The sequence below is a fragment of the Orbicella faveolata genome, unplaced genomic scaffold (assembly GCF_042242905.1).
Source record: "Orbicella faveolata isolate gen_17 unplaced genomic scaffold, um_ofav_v1 contig_12, whole genome shotgun sequence".
Taxonomy (NCBI): Eukaryota; Metazoa; Cnidaria; class Anthozoa; order Scleractinia; family Merulinidae; genus Orbicella; species Orbicella faveolata.
The window spans coordinates 33,870,685-33,892,360 of record NW_028301539.1 but is presented as its reverse complement, the minus strand read 5'-3'; the positions used below and the strand labels follow the sequence as shown (position 1 = coordinate 33,892,360).

The 21,676-nt window shown below is 39.9% G+C and overlaps 1 protein-coding gene across 1 annotated transcript in view; it reads right to left on the bottom strand.

The window, feature by feature from the left end:
- LOC110057908 (intersectin-1-like) overlaps window positions 1-21,676 on the bottom strand; it is a 37,750-nt gene that overhangs the window by 13,325 nt on the left and 2,749 nt on the right. The window contains exons 5-32 of the mRNA XM_089283406.1: window positions 21,388-21,451; window positions 20,504-20,793; window positions 20,002-20,264; window positions 19,211-19,360; window positions 18,575-18,715; window positions 17,481-17,565; window positions 16,958-17,097; window positions 15,602-15,794; window positions 14,787-15,119; window positions 14,214-14,341; window positions 13,614-13,892; window positions 13,169-13,401; window positions 12,497-12,594; window positions 11,742-11,905; window positions 11,583-11,613; window positions 11,025-11,146; window positions 10,843-10,938; window positions 10,601-10,631; window positions 9,711-9,908; window positions 4,985-5,046; window positions 4,167-4,232; window positions 3,548-3,654; window positions 3,147-3,219; window positions 2,950-3,057; window positions 2,369-2,467; window positions 1,964-2,047; window positions 1,681-1,764; window positions 1,299-1,370 (exon numbers count right to left, since the gene is read on the bottom strand). Coding sequence (XP_089139532.1) covers window positions 1,299-1,370; window positions 1,681-1,764; window positions 1,964-2,047; window positions 2,369-2,467; window positions 2,950-3,057; window positions 3,147-3,219; window positions 3,548-3,654; window positions 4,167-4,232; window positions 4,985-5,046; window positions 9,711-9,908; window positions 10,601-10,631; window positions 10,843-10,938; window positions 11,025-11,146; window positions 11,583-11,613; window positions 11,742-11,905; window positions 12,497-12,594; window positions 13,169-13,401; window positions 13,614-13,892; window positions 14,214-14,341; window positions 14,787-15,119; window positions 15,602-15,794; window positions 16,958-17,097; window positions 17,481-17,565; window positions 18,575-18,715; window positions 19,211-19,360; window positions 20,002-20,264; window positions 20,504-20,793; window positions 21,388-21,451 — 3,794 coding nt within the window. The remainder of the gene's footprint in view (window positions 1-1,298; window positions 1,371-1,680; window positions 1,765-1,963; window positions 2,048-2,368; window positions 2,468-2,949; window positions 3,058-3,146; window positions 3,220-3,547; window positions 3,655-4,166; window positions 4,233-4,984; window positions 5,047-9,710; window positions 9,909-10,600; window positions 10,632-10,842; window positions 10,939-11,024; window positions 11,147-11,582; window positions 11,614-11,741; window positions 11,906-12,496; window positions 12,595-13,168; window positions 13,402-13,613; window positions 13,893-14,213; window positions 14,342-14,786; window positions 15,120-15,601; window positions 15,795-16,957; window positions 17,098-17,480; window positions 17,566-18,574; window positions 18,716-19,210; window positions 19,361-20,001; window positions 20,265-20,503; window positions 20,794-21,387; window positions 21,452-21,676) is intronic.

The following is a 21,676-nucleotide window of genomic DNA, read 5'->3' as shown; positions in this document are numbered from 1 at the left end:
ACCCTGGAGAGAGATAGGAGGCACTGTAAGAGTACAGTTTCTTTCCCAACATCCAGAGACCAGCGTGCTAGCCACTAGGCTAGCGTGTCTCCCACACTCATAATTCACGACACAGATTGCACTGATAGCGAACGAAATTATATAATAATCCTAGGACGACGTCTGTAACAAACGCAAGCTTGATTTCTCCCCTTTTGAGACACATTCGCTTCGCAATCAACATGAAAAGGACTGAAATAGCTCTAAACTTACATTACGCACGTCACATTCGGTTGAGTATTTATACCCAAGCGGGTTGAGGTAACAACAAATACGCTTTCTTATCAGGCCAAGGGGCGACATTCACTAAGTGACGAACTTCATTGCTTTTTTCGCGTATGTGATTAACATCGCATCGATATATGTGGGGAAAATAACCATCACCCCGGGGTATCCAATCGATGAAATCGATAATCGATGACAATCGATATCAATCAATACGAATCGATATCGATTAATCGATTGGTATTGATAATCGATGACCAATCGATGGCGAAGATTCGTGTGGTTATCGATTGGTATCGATTTTCAATAACAATCGATAGATAAATTGATATCGATTGGTACCGATTGGTTGCACATTGAAGGAATCGGTGCATAAATATCCAATCTTTATACGCAGTAATTGTAAACAGATTTCAGTTTAATCCTTTGAACGTTAACAGGAGAACAAGCCTCTCTTCTTTCTCTTCAACGCCCCGTCCACAGGTACTCGTCTTCTTTTGACAACTCAAAAGTTTGTTCCCATTCTTGCTTGGTTAAACACTTTAAGCGCGTTTCCGCGTTCTCCCCTCTACTTGTCAGCAGTAAATACTTCACGGATGTTCATCTCAAAACGGCAAAGATGATAGCCTTTAGCGATGCACCTTATATTCAGTAAAGTTTCTTCCCGGACTTCTTGCGTAGACATATATAATGACACGGAAAGGCAATGACGGGCAAGTGGGTAATTGGAGTACACGTGCAACGGGGTATATTTTTTGCGTTGAGAAGACTGGGTCGGAATTATTTTAACAATTTCGTCCCCTGGGCTTCCTAAAAATGGCGGATGATCGGACAGGTTCGAGGTTGCTGTGCCAATCGATGCAATCGATGAACGCTTTTTGTGTGGTTATCGATTGATGATCGATTGACCGATACCAATCGATACCAATTAACTAATTTTAACGATTGATATCGATTGATCGATTGGTTTTTCGATCATCGATTTCCATCGATTGCATACCCCGGGCCATCACTGATCACAAAAAAAGTATTACCTTCCAAAGTGTTCCAGAGTGTAAGAGTTTTCGCGGTCCCAGGCAATTTGTTGTGGAATTAAAAACTAATCGCTACATAAAAAAGAGGAGACAACAGATTAAAATACATGTTAGGGAGGAACAGCTTCGTAACGTAGCATATAATTGTGTTAATAAAAAACAAAAAGTTTACAACAACTGTTTACACATAGCCTGCGGATCCAGGCGTACAGTTCAGTTTCATCGGACGCAATGTACCCAATACCTAACCAAGCACAGTGAAGAGGAGTGGGAAACATATATTTTCTTTCCTATTTTTTCCCCCGTGCTTCTTGCTGTTATCGCAATTTACGGTAATCTTTCGGCTCCCTTACGCCCTAGAAGAAGAGCCTAAAATACCAACCTCTCCAATGCTTTCAAGGTTCACATGTGTTTGAAGCCATTCCAGGCGATCAGTATTCTCTTGCGATCGAACACCTTCATTGACCTGCAAAAAATAACGTGAACAAGTAATAACACACTCATTTTTTGAGTGTAGTTACAAAGAAAAAACTGAAAAGTAGTTCGAGGGTTCGACTTTAATAGTCCATGAAATGGCTATCCAGATTGAAAGGGAGAGAAAACAACATGGGAAAGAGAGGGGACAAGGCAGGGAGGGAGATAAGGAGAGCATCATGTTTACTCACCTGTTGGCAGAGGTCTTCAGCTTTTTCAAGTGCAGTTTCTAAATTGATTCTGTCAAAGTGATTCTCGGGCGTAAACTTTAAAATCTGACGAGAATAAAGTTAAAAAACCCAATAATTTAACCAAAGGCCATAACCACACCCGAGTACTAACCCATGGCATAGCTTGAAACAAACGTCTGATCAAACATCCGCTAAACATTGGCACTCTTTATTAAACTGGGGTTTATTAATCGCGTTACTTTAAAATTGCACCGTGAGAGATGTGAACCCACTTCTACAAGATACTACATGGTACTTTTTTTTTTCGGCGGCAAATAAGCACTTACACGCCGAAATGAGAGAAAAGTAAAATTCATTACTTGGGCAGTAGAGAAAGACGGTAAGTAACGAGTGCAGTTTACTTACTTCTCTTATCAGAAGAGGATATTTACAAATTCTCTGCAGAGGCTTCAGTAGATAGCTGCTCAAAGGAAGACCCTTTGCTCGAGGATCCGCGCTACATTTCTGAAAAAATACATTCACTAATGAGGGCTAACACTTACTACGAAAAAACAGTGTAGAATAAATAAACAAAAAAAAATACAGCCAATTTTTTGACTCGTATCTGACCGATTCGTTTCATACTGTAACCCGGGTACTGCAATAAGCTCTTTCTCAACGCGAGTCTTGGTGTCCATCCTTTCATATGAAAAAGAGATTTCATTCACATGCAAATTAAACTCATTTTTCTATGAATGGCTGTGCACCAGGTGTCGCTTTGATAGAGAGGCTTAGGTCAACTCGGAAATGGGTTTTTGACAAACAGCAGTTTCTAAGGCCAGACACGTTTAAAAATGGTAGGCCATGACTTGAAAACCGAGCAGATAAAGAGCTTGGTGACCGTTTTCGCGCACTACGAACAACCTAAAAGGACGAACTGTCCATTTACCAGTGTCAGATTACTCGTCTGGACCTGGTTAGAAGTGTTCTTGTGCTTTTTTCTTTACCTTTTCTAGTTGTTTGAAGTCTGGGTTTGTTTCAATCTTGTTTTGTAGCAACTGACAAGCTTTCAACTGACAGCTACAGAATCTGACGTACGGCGTGAGACGGGGCAGCTAAAAAATACAACAAAGACGAAATTTTAATTACAAAGAGATTGCTTGTATGATCTTAATTCCAGTAGTAGTTGGGGTGAATATCTTACCATCTCACAGAGGATGTCACCAATCGAGGTAATAGCGACGCTGCTGCTCATTTTCTTGCGAATAAGAAACGCCCTGAAAATGAAACCCATGGAGTAAATAAATACACAAAAAATACATCATAATATCATGGTTATAAACGCTATCCCATCTAGGGATGGTTTGGGAGGGGGGGGGGGGTGGATTGGGTAGCCAGCGACTCACCATCCCTATGAAAGAGAAGTTAAAAAAGGACTGTGAATATTATTGCAGAAATGAAGGCAAACACACTGGGCAATTCTCAAATTGAAACATTTTAGGGCATGCCCCATTAATGTTGATTCTACACCCCCTTCCCCTTCCTTGAAAATTACTGTATCTACCCCTGTGCATCGTACCCTGTTTAATGATGTATTACACATACTTGAGTAGTCTCATGTTGCACCAAATGAGCTCTTTCCAGTTGATAAACACAGTACTTAGTTCCTGTTCGGTCAGCATACCAGAGTCCGCCAGAGGATTATAAAACACCTAAAGCATTGAAAAAAGGCTTTTAACTTTCAGTTATATAGCAATGATTAATGCAAAGAATTGGGTTTAAAAGGAGCGGAGGTTTTTAAAGTTACCTACATAGCAATGATTAATACAAACAGTTGGGCTAAAAAGGAGAGAAAAACGGTGCGGAGCAAATCATCTCAAGAAAGGGTCTTCGCATGGAAACAAATTCCCCCAACGACAATTTCTGAAAATGTATGAGAATTAGGTGGGAGAATTTAGATTTTGACCAAAGTTTGGCTTTGATGGGGATCAATGATAACGGGAACTGGGAGAGCATTCAATTCTACAACCGTTTTACATGTATTCCAACCGGGAAAGAAATGTTTCCACGGAAAGGATACATGCGACTTAGTAACCAAGTACTTAAACCAGACGTAAGCCCCAACTTAACCAAAAAGTAATTTGTAAGACGTTTGTCAGAAAACACAATGAAACAGCAATTTCTACAAAATAAATCACTTCAATAGTTTGAATCATGATCTCACTTCCAGGGTCGCGCTGAGGTCATCCATATAGGTCTGCTCCGTGTTGATCAACTCATATATAACGTTCTGCAGGGTAGAGAATAGATTAAGTACAAAAAAAAAAAACAAAAAGGAAGAAGTAGATGGATACACCTGAGTGGCCGGTGGACCTTATGTTTAGAGCGTCGTTCAAGGGGTATGGGATCTAGTCCCGGGCCCCTGGCCGAGTTTGTTGTTTTGTTTTCTTGGGTAACAAAACTTTTTACTGACTGACCTCCCAGTACCTTTCTCCACTGAGGAGAATAAATAGGAACCTGGGGTAACCTAACTTCATCTTCCACGCTGGCTACGACACCCCCCTACACCCCCCGCCCACCATCCCGAAAAACAAACAAACAAACAAACAAACAAAAACAAAATGAAAAATCATAATAAAGCACCTTTCACTTGAGTGTCGAAGATAATTCGCATTTGCATTTGTTTTGTATTACAGTACTAGCGACTCGAGCCACTTTGTCACCCAATCACAAGTAAAACCAAAACCAATCGTGACTCGCTCGCAAACGTTTTCCCGCGCTTCGCGCAGAATGCGCTGCCGAATGTATGTATTTGCTTCGAGTTGTGATTGGTTCACTGTATTGTCCCTGTCCTTTGTGATTGGCAAGAGTCGTTAGTTTGGTTTTGGTTTTACGACACCCAATTGTAAACCACTCTAAAGACTTCCTTGAAACCGTGTTAAAATAAACTCGGAAAAATGGAATAGGAGACGGCATCGGGTCTTCGGCAATGGAACAAGAGAGTCGAAAAGAGAAAGCTAACGCACTCATTCATTATTTTACCTGTCTTTGCCGCTCCGTTGTCGACATCGACGCTAAAATCTTTGCATCAAACGCTCCCGTCCCTAGAGACAAAATTCCATACCACTTAATACTCTGGTTAGACTGGTCCATAGGATACGAACCGAGTATTTTTTCCGTCAATTTATTATATTTATGACCCAAGATCGAAGATAAATAAATAAATAAATATAAAGGAGGAAAAAATAGGGTCTGTATCTTACGAATTTTTGTTGCATCTTTCGCTCTACAGAAAAGGAAACACTGTAAATAAAACGCGCGGGAAGTAAAGAATATTTAGACAAACCCGTATTCGGAAGTTAGAAAATCAAAATGAAGGTCGACGCTATCCCAGGATCAGCTAAATCGTGCCTTGAACATCCGGGCCCCGGAATAATAAGTTAAACTTAACAAGGACTGTACAAAATAGCAAAAAGGTTTCATACGTTCTACTGTTTATATCTCAATTTTTACATAAAGATGCACCAAATTTAGATTAAATTGTATAATCGATTGACTACGAGTCGCGTAGTCCCTCAAGCGAGGGAGCTAAGGAAGGGGGAACAAAAATCACCGGCGAACGCGGAGATCTCGACCCCTAATATTAGAACGGCCAACTTTTGTTTTCGCTTCTTTTCGCTTGCCGCTCGTCGACGAGCTACGCGAAAAGAGTGGCAGTTTGTTGGCTTTACAGAATTAAAAGAACTTGTAACCGACGATTACGTACCATGAGTAGCACAATGTTTGTTTTGATTGTGTCCTCCTTGCTTAACAACGATCTTTTTCTTCGGACGAAACTGGTTTTTCAGGTTTCGCAAGCTCTTGTGACAAGCTTTTGCCACACGCTTCTGAATCCGCAGAGGAGATTCCCCGAGGATGAACCCCATCACGTGAAATAACGCTAAATAACGTGCTGTACTATATGTACGACTCAACAGATCTCAAAACTGCGCGAACTCTCGAACGCTGAGGCCTTGCTCGAAACAGTAAATGACTTATTTTCGAGTCAAAACGTTTATATGGTTAAAAATAGGACTGAGTCATAAGTTCCACGTGTAAATATCCAACGTAGGTCAGTCGATAATATTTTAATCTCACCAGAAACTAATTTGCATTTTGTTTTCAATTGACTTGAAACTGAAATATTACCAGAGATGGCGATTTAAATCATCGAGCAAGAGAATTTTTTTAGACTTTCCATTTACTGAAATGTGCTTTCAGTTTTTTTGTTTTTTTTTTCATCAAGTTGTTTAGGCCTCGTGGTAACTGTCTCCCGCGCAAAACACTCTCGTTTCGCAAATGTTTTCGCAAATGCAACCACCAGTCATTATTGCATCATTCAAGTTGCGGTGCTTTTAAGCCAAAAATAGTCGAGTGTTGATATTGCCGACATACCATTAACTTGGATTATTTAAAATATCAAACAACGAGGAAAAAAAAAATACTTTGTTACAATAATATAAAGTCAAAGTTAAAAAGAACGCTCCGTTGAAAACACAATTTAATAGACGGGTTATCGAGCGAGGAGCCCGCGTCGCACTCCTTACTTATTATCATTAATTTCTCTCCAGCCGTCTTTTGCTCTGCTCCTCAGCGAGCAGGCTAACTCCGTGCGAAGGACTGGTCCTCGAGCGCTTATTCTTGAATATCGCCGTTAGTAACCGATATTAAACTTTTCAATTTCCCTTTTCTCCCTTTGACGTCAAGATTCATTGACGACTTTGGGGGTTTTTACGTGAATATTGCTCCCGATCAAGAAGGCTAGAACTCTTCACAGACAGACAAATTGTGAGTTGTGGTGGGTGGGGAGGGGGGGGGGGAGGGAGGGGGAAGGGTAGGAAGCACGGGTTCCTTCCGGATCGCCGAAAACGTAGCCGACTGGCAATCGAGACTACATCAAGAAGCGCCTAACAAGAACTCTGAAAGGCACTTGGACGTCAAAACATTCTCTCTGTCCAAATCGTAACTATCCGTGCTGTGTTTTGATTCCATGTTAATTTACCTCGGTTGCTACATCTCTGCGACCAAATATTTTGCGGATCCCTTCAGTAATATCCCGGTAATAATTGTAAAACGCAAAAATACTAAATATTGTGGAATAGCTTCTTCAGTATATGGCATAGACTGCAGCTGTGTGGGGTGGGGATAGGGGTGTGGGTAGGGGGTAGGGTAGGGAATGACGGAAATTGATACAAAGGATCCAGGAGCCCTACACCTCTCTCATGGTCCCAGAGGTTTTCATTCTTCTTAAGCGACGTCACGACGGTCTTCGAAACTCGTTATCGCCGCTTCACAGCTTACATTTCACTGAGAAATGGAAAAAAGAAAACCTTCGGAACTAGACATGAACCGGATCCTTTCACAAACACAGGAGGCTGAGGTGAACAAAAATGCTTTGGGAATTTAAATGAAACGTGACAAAAACAACACAGTATGAGCGTCAAACTTAAACAGTTTATTACTCCATCCTGCAGTCACTACAATGAGCCCTTGTTACATTTGATCATTAATTCATTTCTTGAAATGGCAACAAAGGTCCATATAAGAACAACACACCAAATTTACAGTATAAATCAAAATTTCTGGAGAAATATTAACGACTGAATGATCCAGCCAATTGTTGAAAATAAGGTCCCCTAACTAAGTTAATGATAAAATTACCTACTTATTCTGTTTCTGAATTTTCCTTCGTTTCAAAAATAATTTTCGCGAATATTTTTTCTTTTACATCTAGTGTTAATATAGCGAAGAAGACGCGACACCTAATATCGTTTGCATGGCTATGATGCGCAATCTTTTTTTCTTTGTCAACTTTTGCCTGTTATGATTATTACTTTATTATCCTTTTAATTTTATTCATAAGTGAACAAAACGTGTTAAAACTTATCAAATCCAACAAACTTAAATAGACTTTATCGACCAGGATAATGTCCTTAGCGACGAAAATGAAAAACGCAAACGTTACATGGAAAACCTAAATCTTTGATGGTACTAATTTTTTCCGGTGACCAACATATCTAAGACATTTCACAAAACCCATAAATAAAATCAAGATTACTAATAATTTTGTTTTTGAGCATTAGCCACTCTAAAGCGTTAAAATCTAATGTGGCTTTAACTAGCCTGAAGCTACATCTTTTAATAGATACATGAATTAAATTCATCAAGATAAACATAAATCCCAAAGCATTTCTGTCACCCTCATGTCCTGAAGACGTTTGTTACGTCCTGTAGAAAAATACACAACATGCAGTTTAGGCAGAGTTACAGTCAGCACTGCGAACACTGTATGGCAAGACGTATCGTTTTGTTGAAAGGGGAAATGATTCTTGAACTGGTGATCTTCATTTTCAGAAGGTGGAGGTCGGTCCGTTTTCATATGTGCTACGTAACTGGGCTTATCTTTGCCCTCAATGAATTGGTCCCACCGACGTCACGATGATCAACAACATTAGAAATATACGAGGCGCTGTTGAGGAATCAGTGGATGAACGAGATTCTTGCCATGATAAAGGATCTTTTAATACGTAAGAAGAGTACAACATGACAGTGACTACCACTTGTAGCTACCAGTAAATAACCAACCAAAGCTCAATTTGTAATCCAAAGCTTCTCCAATTACGCAACATGCACAACGTAATGGATAGGCTTGTACGGACAGACAGAGAGGTTCTTTCGACTTAGGCAATCGTAATCAAAACGAGCACGTGACCACGTTTTGACACATGTCAGTTTCGCCAATACAATAAAAAGAAATTAAATTTATAAAGCGCTATGATTATAAAAATATTCCAAAACGCTTAACGCAATGCTTGTTTAAAGACTTAATCTCAAGAGCTAAGCCTCGGCTAGTAGCTTTACAATTCAAAGTATAGAGGTTTTGCACGGCAGCCATGTTGCATGGCAGGAACAATAGATTTTTTTTTTTCGTATGGGAAAAAATTTCTTTCTAATGCAAAACATTTTCATTGTTCCTGCCATGCAACATGGCTGCTTATTTCAGAGATCAACTGAATGCTCGTTATCCTATGGAGTATTTACACGCGACGTCACGGCAGCCATGTAGGGAACTTGAGCAAACCACGACGGCAACGGCAAAGAGTACGCCACCAAACAAAAGATTTAATGTACAGAACAATGGCTGTGCACGTGCGTTATAAACCTTTGTACATTTCTAAGCCGTCCCCTGCAAAACAACACCGTGAAATGACCAAGATTTCCGTATGTTGAAAAACGTGAACCACGAGGGCTAATTTTTCTTCTAGAATTGATCGCTGGCGTTACATCTAGTTTCAGTAGGGTTTTAGACCGCTCGGCTCATCGAACAGTTCTGGATTGTTGCGAAATTCAAAGGTAGCATTTAAGACCATTTTTTCCAGCCGTCGTCCTTGGCGTCGCCGTCATTGCTTAAGCTCATTACTATTTCAAGATAATGAAATGGACATGTTGGTGTACCAATCCTGTGGGAGTTCAACTCTTTTCTTATGTATGAAAACACTTTCTGTTGTTCCAATAAATTTACATGGCTGCTTGCCACGTAAGGGAAAACGCTCACTAAAAGCAAGACAAACGAGTCGGGGGAGGAAGCGCCGTGTTTGAAAGAGCCGTCGTGTTGCTTAGCAACATCTAAAGACAACCGCCGGCTCATTCAATTTCCGTTTCAAACCGGAAGTAGTACTTACTCCCCCGACCAAGCGTCGTAAAGTTGAGCTCGTACATGTATACTTACATTGTGTTGGGCCCATTTGCAGGTTACTGAGCGGCTGGACGTAATTAGACGGAAACATGCCCGTCTGGCCGTTCATTTCGCCTTTCCACCACTCTCCATCCTTGCTCACCACGTTTATAACGCTTCCCTTGTAGAAGGTGAGTTCGTCTGCATTCTGTGCAGTGTACGGGAACATGGCTAATACCTGCTCCAGTTTGGCTGAGGAAAAACAAGAAGACACTGGTGGTTACACACGAAAGTCTGCCGATAGGACAATTCACAGACACAGGGCAGGGATCACACTCGTTCACTGTTACAGGAGTGTGTATAATTTCATCACATATACAGCTTTAGAATTCCATCAAAAGAGCAAGACAACTAAAACACCCTTCGCCACAAGCGATTTTTCCAAACTTCGTTGTGTGTTCCAAGATGACTGTTTGGTCAACTTTCAAAGCAGGAGAAAATCGCAGTTATTTTCACACGTTAAAAGACCATCGTATTCAATAGATACTCACACACTTTTTATTTCAAGAGAAGTTAAAAAAATTAACAAAATTGTTAACTGATCCGCTGGTAGCTAGGCGGATCAGTTATTATCAAATTACTTAAAAGAGACTGTGAAAAGCCTAGTCCAAGACGAAACTGCAGTACTTGGTCGCAGCTGGACGCCCAGTGAAGCAGTGAGAAGGTACGACTCCTCTCAGCTCTCACCTTCCCCCTTTCTTCCCCAACTACAAAATGTTATGATCCAGAAACTGTAGATACATCAATTACTTGCTAAGAAAATCACAGGAGCCCTGGCCTCGTTACATTTTCTCGTGAGCATTCCTCGTATCGAACAGAACGTCGCGATACCATATTTTTCAACCGTAAGCAACCCTAAAATGATCAAAATTCTACAAACACACCTCTTGACACTGAAGGGGGAACACTATAAACCTAGAAGGTAAACAAAAGTATAACATCAGTTTCATCAAATGGACGTACCGCTTAAATGCTCACTTTGAAGAATTACATTACCGCTAACAAGACGAGTCTCATTTCTCGCGGTAAGTCACGCTTTTCACAAGGCGCATTTCGTTTCTGACGAGAAGAACTTACACTGTAGTTTCTCTCTCTCGTCTGTAAAATTGGCTGAACAGCTACTTACATCTTCCGTAACGGGAGAAGCTGGTGATGTTTTCCTGTCCAAGATTTTCACGTGACTGCCTGGAAACAATCCGCTCTGACGCTTCTTACCACGGGCCTACAGAAACAAAGTAATCTCGGTTAGATCACATAGATGTTTACAAACATTTGCCACACAGTACAATGACGTTTCAATGTGCGCACCTGTAACTCGCCTTCCCACCATCCATCTGGGTGTTTTCTCTTCACCAAGATCAGCTGACCAGGCGACAGAGACAACTGTTCCGCGGACACTGCATTGTACGCTGTCGTCACGGTGGCGATTTCTACAATCACAAAAAATGCTTTTTAGATTTATACCACACACTACATGCCATAAATACTGAATTGCGACCGCATAATTTTATCTAGTTAACATTTTCCCCCGCCCCCTTCAACTCCCGAGCGATTGGTTTACACACCTTACGCGACGCAATATCATACAGCTATAGCTGGGGGTGTATCCAAGGATATTCCCCAGTTTTCAAATCCCGTGTTTCACATTTTCGCAAGTGCTTTTAACAGACTAGAAACAGTTTTAAACGCAACAAATTTTAACATTGCCGAGATGTCCCAAACAGATAGATAAAAGAAGGGACCATCCCTAGGGTAAAGAGTTGCATGTATCACCGCTATCCTTATATCTTTAGACAGCCAAAAAGAAAGTAAATAAACTAATCAGCTCATGAATCAGAAATGCAACCTTTCCCCTGACTTTTTTACCTGGTTTCGTGCGAGGAGCAGCTTTGGGAACCTGAAAATAAAACAAACTTGTCAGTGAGTTGACAAAGATGCACACACTAGAGGTGTCTCTCTTATTACATACATATACTGTATTGATGTTAGACTATAGGGATACATGTATCAGTGTCATACAGTTACCTCTGTATCCTTTTTCTTAACATAGTTGGCAGGGAACAGGCCCTGTTCTCCTCTACAGCTGCCTTCCCACCACTCCCCTTCGTCCTTGTGAACCTTGATGACATCACCTTCTGAAAAGCTCAGGTCACCAACTTCACCAGTGTAACTGTACAGCGCCACACACTCTGAAAATCAAACGGATATCCAGAACGTTTACTGTACACATCACTTAGTATCAAGATCTTATTAAAAACGCGTTTATTATTTCTTTATCCCATACCCACAACATGCTGAAGATTTCATCTTTCGCATTTAACCGTTACTCACCGTTATTCATCGTTATTCATCTCCACTCAGGACACTCTTAGTCTACTTCATACCCATTATTTGGGTTGTGACTGTCTTAACGCGACACTTCTAGTGAGAACGTTGCGTGACACCCGACAACTGTAACAGCTGTGAAGGAGACTAGGACGCTCTTGACATTGATCCAAGCTGAAGCAGTATGCAGGACGTGTGTCGCATGAACCTTGTAAGGACCTACGAATCTCTCGGTAGCTCAGTGGTTTAAGCGCCCGACTGGTATCCGAGAGATTATGGGTTTGAATCCTGTCAGGGACTCAGATGTTCTCTCATTCCCACTGTCACGACATTCCGAAAATTTTCTTTGGGATTGATTTAAAGAGGCTTAAAGCAGTCTCGCTGTCGCCCTTTAAATGCACTTCATGTAGTTCAATTCTGTTAGATTATCTGAAACGTTTAACCTCAAGACTTACCAAACAGGGTTGTTGTTGCTGGGCTTGGCTTTGGCTCTGTGGAAGGGATTGGTGCTGGGGCCTTAACTGACTGCTCTTTAGCTGCTGTGCCATTTGTCCTTTAATAAAAATACAAACAAACTCTTTCAACCTTACCTGTGATCAGAATTTTATCCATGTATCTTATTAAAATATTGATACAAAGTTAAGTAAACAGGTCATGAGACTTAAGGAACCAATCACAAAGATCAATTTTCTATTCTACCCTCTAAGAACTTACTGAATGAAGATCAGTATATGAGAAGTTTTTTTGTTCACACCAGGACTTAACAGGATTACCCAGTAAACAGAAGCTTAGTTTACCAAGGGGGTAGGTATTAAACAACACAGAGACTGATCCAGAGATGCTCAGTATTGCTCAGGGTGAGGGGATGAAGATTAAGATGCATTATATTTACTCCAGTAAGGCAGGCAGGTGGGGAATAAATTTTCACACCTTCAGGCATTATAGTTTCTAGGAAGAAGGGAAGGTTTCACTTTACAGTACCACCACTAGTACTTCCTGAATTCAAAAACAATGACTACATGTAACATTGAACTAAAACTATAGCTATCAACTCAAATACATGTACATCTATGTAGCACAATTTTAACAACTCCAACCAAAAAATTCCTCACTACAGTTTGACTTACTCTGCAGGTTTACCAGCTCCACTAAGCCCACCAAGAAGTTTAACATAGGACTTAGGAAACCAGCCTACATTGCCATTGAGTTCTCCAGACCACCACATGTCCTGTTGCTCCTTCACAATAATCACGTCATTCTTGCTGAACGTAAGGTGGTCATCTTTTTTCGCTAAGTAGGGATACAGTGCCATGACTCTGAAACCTTCTGTTGACTGCTGACTGTTTGAAGGCTTAAGGGCCTACAACAAAAATCAAATATCAAACAGGGCTGTCAATAAGGGCCATAAAACACTTTCTATGGCAGAGTATGTTTGACGGACTCTTGATGATAAGGGTAAACTAAACACCAAAAACATGAACTAAGACTTGCCCAGGGCAAGCAAAATTTGACAGCTCTCTCTTCTACACTTAAACATCATATTTTAAATTTCTCTCAAATTAATCCTCTAACCTCCGTGGTAACATTTGTGCTTGGTAGGGCAGAATTCTCGCTGACTGCTACAGTTGGACCAATTGAACCACCCGCAGCAAATTGCATGCTGAGTGCTGCTGCAAGAGACTTCACTGTAGATGAGCTGCTTTCTGGAGGAGAAACGCTGATACCATCTTTTTGAGATTTTGCTTCTTCCTCTGTAATTCTTTCCACATAATTTGCTGGAAACAAACCTTTCTTGCCATTTGATTCACCCAAAAGCCAACCAAGTGGGGCTTTCTTAGCGTCTGGGTCAATCTGAACAGAGAACAAAAGTAGAGCTGGATTTGATTTCATACTTTAATTATGCTGGAGCTCCAAATAAAAATAGAGAGAATAGGAAAGAAAATAAATCATACATGTAATTTAAGTGATAAAAAACGAGGCAAACATACAGAACAAACCATGATCATGTTTTTAGTGAGTAACTTATCATAACTTAAACACTTCTGCTCTGATGAAGGTTAATGCATGAAATGTCAACATTACAAACTTGCTGCAGCATTTATTTGTCTGTAAGTAGGCATGCAGATTGTGGTATCCCTGTATTGCAAAAAACTAAAATACAAATAATCTCACCACAACAATGTCTCCTTCTTCAAGTGCCATCTCATCAGGATTCCTGGGATCAAATTCATACAGCGTTTTGTAGTACTCCATCTTTGCAACTGGTTTTGTAACTGGTTTTGCCACTGGTTTAAAGAAATCTGAATGTTAAAGAAGAGAGATTCACCGTCAGGGGTTAAATTTGCAAACTTTGTAACACTTCACATGGCTGTCAAAAGGTGTCTAGTACATGTAAATGCAAAACAAATACAATGTACAGGTGTAGATGCTCACACTGATTTATAACAAGAAACATTGATCAAAAAGTAGTAATAACCAAGTAAATGTTTCATAATTTTTTTTTTAACAAATGCTACAATTGGTCAGTAAGAGTTGAAATAACAACACCATTGAGTTAATGTACGTTTTGAGCCCATACATGCAATTGTTTAAAGATTGGTTTCCACTATGACCGAAGCACAAGCACAAGCACAAGCACCAACAACAGCAACAGCATGTTAAAGCACAATGGTAGAAGTAAGGATGCTCACAACACAAGCATAAGCACAAGTAATAAAAACACTCATCATTAGCACGTCACCATACTTGTGGAAGGTGGCTTAACATCTGTGGATTGCTCCTTTATCATTTGCTGCATCTGCAAAACTTTCTGCTTCACATCACCACCAGACATACTACTGCTGCTAAGAGATGTGCTACTGCTGCTGACAGTGGTCTGTTCACTGCTGATGTGTCGTACAACTGGTGCACCACTTGATACCAACATCTGCTGTTGCTGGACCAGTATCTTGTCTTTTGTTATAAGCTGCTGTTTCTTCAACTCTTCCTGTCGCCTAGCCTCTTCAGCTTGCTTAGCTTCATTGAGGCGTCTGCGCATTTCTTGCTCTTTTCTCTGTTTTTCCTGCTCTTGACGCATAGCTAGATGGAAGAGGACATTATGGGTGAGAAAGATACACATCTGCCAGTGCATTTAACTACAGTAGAATTCCAATTTTTTAAACCTCCATAGGCAACAAAATTGGTTTGAAAAATAGGGTGGTTCAAAAAATTGGGGATAAAATTACAGTATTTGATTGACGGAAGGGAAACATCTTTTGGTTTGAGTCATCAGGAGGTTGAAAAGTTGAGGGTTCAAGAAATCGGGATTTCACTGTACATGAACAATGTACATGTAAGTTTACAGGCCCTGTTGTAGGTACATGATGACACTTGTTATCAAAATTTGAATCATTTAATGAATAAGAATACCGTAACATGTGAAATGATGGAGGATATCAAGTGAGAAGAGACAGAGAGATGTTGCTGACAGTATTGACAGCTGTCAAGAAATACCTTATGACAAAAACCTGACTCTAAATGTCCAATATCCAGAGTTGTCTGAGTACACTGAATTTACCCACCTTCTAACTCTCTTTCTTTTTGTTTCCTTACTTCATCCTCTTCTCGTTTCCGTTTGGCCTCCAATTCTTTCCGTTGTCTTTCCTCCTCATCCTTTCGCTGCTTCCAAACTGTGTGTTCTCTCTGCTTTGCTTCTGAAATTTGCTGTAATCTGGCATTTTGGCCGGTCAATTGCTGAGCAGTTGTTGCAAGGTCCTGTATGGAAAAAAGTATCCGGACTTACATAAAAATCCTTTGCTAACACAAAATATCAATCACAATTTGACACCCTAAACACCCTCAACAAGTAAAATACCAGATCTGCCCCTTTTGACATGTATAGGTTTGGAGAGTGCTTAGAGATAGTAAAAATCTTGTGCATTGTCAGGTATACACTTCAGGGTTAGGGGTTTGAGATGCTGATTTTTCTGCATAATTATTCTCTCACTACTGGTAATCTCTCTACACTATACACATAGATGTACACATGTAAATGTTAATTACAACTATTCCTGTCCAGCTTCTGTCTGTATATCAGCAAGATTTCACAAGATTTCTCTGCAAAATTCAAACCCAGGCAAATCAGGCAGAAATGGCCATGTTGTCTACTCAACTTTAATCAGGGTTGTCACTTAATGCTAGCTACTAGCAGAATTCACTGGCTAAGAAAGAGCTGACAGCCAGCTGGATTTTGGTGGGCGATCACGTAAAGGACAATGAACAGTTGTTAGGTTACGCTTGTACAATCATTCAATATCTGAACCATATCAAGCTGTCTAAATGAAAAGTTTGGAATAAAGTCCTGACTACCTTGAGTATCAGTGCCCCCATAACAAGTAAAGTAATTGAAATAAAATCTTGTTTCGAGCACTTGTTTAGCGTGCTCTCTTTCTGTGTCCTGTGTCTGCCGTCTTGTGAACACGAAGTTTGGTAGCCCCGCATTCAAGGTGTAGCGAAAGATTGGGGACAAAAATTTTGTTCCACATCTAGATCTCTCACAAAAAATGGTGACCAGCTCAATGAAAATCTTAGCTGGGAGACTATTTTCTTAGCTACAACCCTGTTTACCACAAGTGCATCTAACATCATTCTTTTGCCAGCAGGGTTGACATGGTTCAAAAGTGCTGTCCAGTCGTCTGGACGAGAAGATTGAAGTAGGACTTGCCCAGGATAAGCAAAATCTGAGAGCTGCTTGTTTGAGGGGTAAGCTGGAATTCAAGTTTTATTCAAGCCCTGATTAACCTCTCCACCTCTTAATGTACACTAAAATTAATGGTGTATGCATGCCTCGTTTTGGAGTGAATTACACTAGCTGGTCATTAACAGGAACTTAAAACTAAAAGAACTTTAAAAAAACACTCAAAACTTTGTTTACATACCTTAACTTGCGTATTCATAGTATCTAGCTCCTTGAACTTTTCAGCCAGAACCCTCTCCATATTGTTCTGTAAGGTTTGCAATCTTCTAAAGTTTCCTCTTGAGTCCTGAACACTGGCCATCACATTGCCATGAGTGTCTCCTGATCAATTTAAAATATATTGTATGTAACAAAGTTGTGTTTTTTACTACATCAAATAGACTGCAGTGTATAAGAAAATAAACTACAAATAAACTGAGGCACTAACCATGCACAGGGGTTAGAGAAGTTAATTTGAAAGAAATAGTTAACAAGGAAAAGGAAAAAACAACAGCGAAAATGCCACAAATGAAGTGGAGGATTTGCTTTTAAAGGTCATTACTCACTGGCTGTACATTATTTTCCTCTCACAGTTGAAGCCAGGTTATATGGAGAGTAGAAGATATGTGATATGTAGCAATGCAAGTATAGAATTGTGCAAAATGATGCCACTGGAACAGAACTCTTATAATATAAGTTGGTGTTGAGGAGTAAAGTGAGCTCACCTAATTTATTAGTATCCATTTGGTTCACTTCTTGAGAGAGTCTCTCACTCTCTTTCTTCAATACAACTATTCTTTGTTGGGAATCCTACAAACCATTACAACAAAGCATTGTGTTAAGTACAGTAAAGATTAATGTACATCTAGCAGTCTAAGAAATATTCGACAAAATAATTATGTGGCATGATTCTTCTACCTTTCATGAAAATCGCAATGAAATATCAAAGAAGATGGTCATAAACAGGGATCCAGATTTAGAGTGAAACTCTTTGAACTATGAATGTCTGAAATATTGCCAAGTAGTAAAATGTGAGAGGTGAGAAGAAATTTTAGGAAAAAGCTGCAAGCAATAAGAAAATAAAAGTTGAACATCTGTTCACAATTTAATTAACTTACAACCTTCTCTGCTTGATCTTCTCAGATTAACATAAATTTGTCGCAAATTTTACATTAGTCCAGCAAGATTTTTAAATACGAAGATAGATATGGTAATTATATTGCCGCAAATAGTATTCTTCAAATAGTACAATGCACCACCGTGACAAGTATGGAGAAACGTCACCTTGATAGTACTACCTACAGTGTGATCTTCCCTTTCTGGAACACTTCATATGCTTATCAGGAAAGTTTGATCATGCCATGGTTAATATTTTGGAGAGACATACAGAAACGTAGTCAAGCCTAAACAACCATGGTGACACTAAACCAGCCTGACATGTCACTGAAGAACACCAGAAAAAAGGTGCGATTACAGGGTATTCACTGTACACAAATTTGGCCAAGTGACCATGATGTCGTAGCCACAACAGGTTAGTAACTTGACATGACAGGGTATCAAGACAGCAAACACAGCCTCTGATTGGCCGATACAGTTCAACCCCTTTTTAAATGGCTACCCTCGGGAAAATGGATAGCAACTGCTTGATGGGGGCTGGCCATTTAATAGAGGTAATTTAAACAACAGATGAGCCCTCATCGGGACTTTCATTACTGGCTGCCTAATAGGGCTGGCCATCCAATAACGGGACGTTTAATGGGGTTCCACTGTATATACAAGTACAATGACAGGCCTTATAGTATCTACAGTATAAGCTCACCTTGATATCACACTGCACTCTGCTGATTTCAGCTAATCTCATTTCGCGGCTCTGGTTTATAAGGTTTAATGACGACTGACACTGCATGCAAGTCTGTCTTTCTTTATCTAATGTCTCTTGAGCTTCATTTCTAGCTTGGTTCTGTATGAGCAAGAAACATCAAATTGTATTTGTAACAAGGATGTACATGTAAGTCAACTCATTGAATAACAAAATTTAATAATGACAAATAACAACAACAACCCTTGCCATTTGGCAACTCAGTTGGCACAGTGTAGCCATGTCCTTGGCTGGGACCTGAGATGATCTTATAATAATCTTTAAAATGTATGTCCTTGACTAAGGGAAGCTGAACGCAAACCAAAATGCACAGCAGAGCACTACACTGTACTTGAAGCTGCATGTACATACAGCTGTAGTATCACCACACCACAAGGGTAAATAAAATTAGTGACAAGTAAAGTTTTTAGAAATCTAATGGGTACTTTATTCCACTTTTCAGTAAACATAAGGCAAAGTACATGTACATTACTTGGTGAGTCAGTGTGTTCCCATTCAACACACAGTATGGAAAAAAACGACATATAACAAAATGCCAGCAAGGAAAACAATAGTCTGAGACAACTTTATACCCACCACTCTAAGTAACTCTTCTTCAAGTTTCTGAACCCTTGATTTAAGGTTGTTAACAATATCTTGTTCCATATTTTTGTGATTTAATAGTTCTTCTTTTTTTCTCTTTTCCCACTCTAGCTGACGTTGCCTCTCTGCTTCAATTTGTGCAGCCTACATGTGAGAAAAAAAAAAAACACCTCATAATCTGGTTTTGATCACATTGATGCTCTTTCTCACAGGCTCATGTTAACGGTAAAGAATTTTCCTGATGTACAGTGCACGTCCCAAAAATGCTTGTACAGGCTGACTGACCACACATACAATATACATGTATTGAGGAAAATTTATTGAAGTTTGTATTTGAAACTTTAATATAGATTACAAGTAAAACTGCTCAGCAAGCAAGCCTTCATAAATTCCATCATCAACATTTCAAACTCTGAGTGGTGCATGGACAGTTTAATCATCAGGCTGAATTTGATTATAAATAGCACAAAATAATAAAAATAATAAAAAAATTGATCACATAACAAAAATAATAACTCGGAAAGTTCTGTAGCATAAATGTTCTTATGATACTGGGCCCAGTTGTTCAAAAAATGAATAACACTTGTCCACTGAATAGCAAATTTAACCAGTGGGTAGTATTGCACTGTACATGTATCTGTCCCTTGAACAAGTGGGCCCTTGAAAAGACATGTAAAATGCACATTGCCACATGAATACCAACCATCCCTCTCAACAACCGCTATGTAGATGCATGTGTACACCTTTCTTGTATTTGTAGAGAATCAAAATACACAGTGTCTTACAAGTCGCTGTTGAATCATTTTCTTCCTCAGTGCTTCTTGCTCCCTCTCCATCTCCAGCTGTTGTTGTCGCTGCTTCTCCAGCTCTGCTTGTCGTTTTTGTTCAGCTTCAAGTTTCGCTCGTTGTCTTCTTTCTTCTTCTAGAGCTTCTTTCCTCTCCCTCTCATCCCTTTCTCTTTTCATTTTTTCTTGCAACTCCATACGTCTCCGTTCAAGTTCTAAACGACCTTTTTCAAAGTTGTCTTTCCTCTTGTCTTCAAAGGTGACTGTCAATGAAACCTTATGCAATTAGAATCAGTGGTAAAGTAAACATACTCTATACATGTATGAAGTTCAATGTTATTGTAAAATTGATATTTGCCAGAAGAAAGCTAACCAAATATTTCTTAAACTTTACATTGTACATGTGATCAGTTTTACCCTGACATGTGCATCTCAAGTATGCACTCCTGTTCACTAAACTAAGGCAAAAAAGTTAAATTTACAACAAAATGATGATACTAACAAACTCCTTTTCCACTTGCTGTACTGCCTGATCTTGACCGCCCATCTATACTTCCGCTTCTCTCTCTTTCACTCCCACTTCTTTCTCGTCCACTGTCAGACCTCTCACGGCCATCTGGAACTGGAGCAAATGCATCCTTGGGTTGTCGTGACTGGAACAAAGGGGGAAGAAGCTCTGGTGGTACTGTAGGAGGTAAAGACTGGCCATGCTTTGCTAGCTCAACAAAGTGCATGGCCAGGGCAAATTCTTCAATGTTAAGCTGGCCATCTTTGTCCAAATCTGAAAGGTTCCTGCAATAAAAAATGCCAGTGCAGCGAGGCTAGTTATATGCCAGCTAATTTAAATGTTGTTTCTATAAATTAGAAAAATTACCTTCACATTAAAAACTACATGTAGAAGGAACCACCCAACAATGGTTACTAAGGAAGAAAAACATTAAGAGGAAAAACAAGCCAGATGTGATGTAAGGCACTGTGGACTTCAGAGGAAACAGTCTAATTCAAGCACTGGGTCCAGGGGTGTTGTGTTTTTAAATGGATGAGACACTTTCAATACAGTGTTCTTTCCCAGTGCCTCTTTCCAGTTGGGAGTATAAATGTTCAAAGCCGCAGCATTGGTCAAACCTGAAAAGACTGTAAGGTGGGTGGGGCACTGTTGAGTTAGCATTCAATTAAGGGGTGTTTCAGCATGTTCCCCTAAAATGCCCACACTGCAGCAGAGAATTCAAAGCAAGGTGTGGCTTCCTCAGTCATAATGCATCACAAGTTATACAGATCTGGTCCTTTCAACTGCAAAGGATGAAGATCAACATGGCTTGTGCCCTCCTCAAGTGAGCCCTTCTTGTAGAAGGTTTAAAATAAGTGTAAATGTACATGTGTACTAACCATATTTGAGCTAAGATTCCCTGCGAGAGACCTGATTGAATCAACATGCTTCTAGCTTGATCGCCTAGAGATAGGACACAGAGAATCTGTAAGCTACAAGTAAAATATCAGGTAGCTGGGTTAGTCAATAATACATGTAGTCCTCCCATTTAGAGGTATTACCTGGCCATGTAATTAAAATTTGTCAATACTGCTAAAAGAGCACTTTGCATTGATGATCCTTTTAAACCCATTTGTTAGCTTACATGTTTGACCTGTTTAACGGATAACCACGAGTGGACTTTTTTTA